Source organism: Seriola lalandi, unplaced genomic scaffold (assembly GCF_002814215.2).
Source record: "Seriola lalandi dorsalis isolate HSWRI2012SDOR001 ecotype SW California unplaced genomic scaffold, Sedor1 jcf7180002043775, whole genome shotgun sequence".
NCBI lineage: Eukaryota > Metazoa > Chordata > Actinopteri > Carangiformes > Carangidae > Seriola > Seriola lalandi.
The window spans coordinates 1-1,506 of NW_019514343.1; the positions used below are offsets into that span (position 1 = coordinate 1).

The 1,506-nt window shown below is 41.0% G+C and overlaps 1 protein-coding gene across 1 annotated transcript; it reads left to right on the top strand.

The window, feature by feature from the left end:
• Window positions 1-67: 67 nt before the first annotated feature.
• On the top strand, window positions 68-940 carry LOC111648595 (ras GTPase-activating-like protein IQGAP1; the record flags this gene model as incomplete). Its single annotated transcript, XM_023398393.2, has 2 exons — window positions 68-231; window positions 328-940. Coding segments are annotated over 2 exons (393 nt in total), but the record flags the coding sequence as incomplete, so codon positions are not given.
• Window positions 941-1,506: the final 566 nt, after the last annotated feature.

Here is a 1,506-nt window from a genome sequence, read left to right on the forward strand (position 1 = left end):
GTGGCTGCAGCTGTTACCAGTCAGTAACTCTGGAATAATATTTAACCAGATTTCTGCTTCTTTTTAGACCAACCCCACTTACCTCGCCAAGCTGATCTTCCAGATGCCGCAGAATAAATCCACAAAGTTCATGGACTCTGTGATCTTCACCCTGTATAACTACGCCTCTAACCAGAGAGAGGAGTACCTGCTGCTCAAGCTCTTCAAAACTGCCCTGCAGGAGGAGATCAAGTGAGAATCAGTGGCACCTACAAACAGCAATATGTTATGACCACGGTTTTTTAAATCAGATGAGGTCTAAACGTTGCTTCTATCAACCGTCCGCAGGTCTAAAGTGGATCAGATGAAGGAGATCGTGACAGGAAACCCTACGGTCATCAAGATGGTGGTGAGTTTCCACCGAGGGGCGCGGGGACAGAACGCCCTGAGGCAGATCCTGGCACCGGTCGTCAAGGAGATCATGGACGACAAAACGCTAAACATCAAAACCGACCCGGTGGACATCTACAAGAGCTGGGTCAACCAGATGGAGACGCAGACCGGAGAGGCCAGGTGAGACGGAGATCAGGTTGTCTTCTCGTACCTGTGTGATGACAACACGTAGACCTGCCCCCCTCTGAAAACAGGGATGTGAGATATTAGTCGACTAATTAAAGGTCGCTTCCCTCACTAGACTTCACCACAAATACTAGTCATTTTAACTAATTATAGATATTTTATGAATGTACAACACTGGTTAACGTTGCGTATCGTCCCCACACTAGTGCTTGGATGTTATAAACAAACATGGTGGAAAGTGGGACAGAAGACAAACCAGTCAAATCAACTCGGCAGGATTTTCATCTAGATATGTGAACGTAACCTGCAAAGTAATGTTAGCCACACCCGGCAAACATATATGACATTGTTTACCTGCAGATTAAACTGTGCTCAATTTGAACAGTTTTTTTGATTGTTTTCTTACTTTTAGAAGTTGTCTAAATTTAAAATTTCTGTTATATCGACACAGAAATTAGTCGATCGGAGCGTCCCTAATCAATACGTCAGCATGTTGACGGGCGTCGCGGCTGCTGTGATCCCATCACCAGATGGTCTCTAGTTTTACTAAAACTAAAATCATATAAATGATGCATGTGTAGGAAAAACATACTGCGACCTCACTGAGACGTTGACTGAATTATCACACAAATTATATTATACAAGAATATTAAAAGGAAACTAGTTGAGTTCAAGAATCAAACCAGACTCGGTTAAAGACACAGCCACTAAAAACTATATGAAAATAAGTGTATAAATGTGTAAAGATTTAAATTCAGATAAATTAATAGTATTAATAAATAAAATCAGTAAAAGCAGACTCAGACACCTTGAATTTGTTGAGTTTCTTTATTTACATCTTTTTACTACAGTACATCTCCAGTTTTATAATCACATAGTCTGTAGTGGCCGGATTGTTACACATCAAGATGTTATTTTTCACCACACTGGCAGATTTTTTGTTTCATG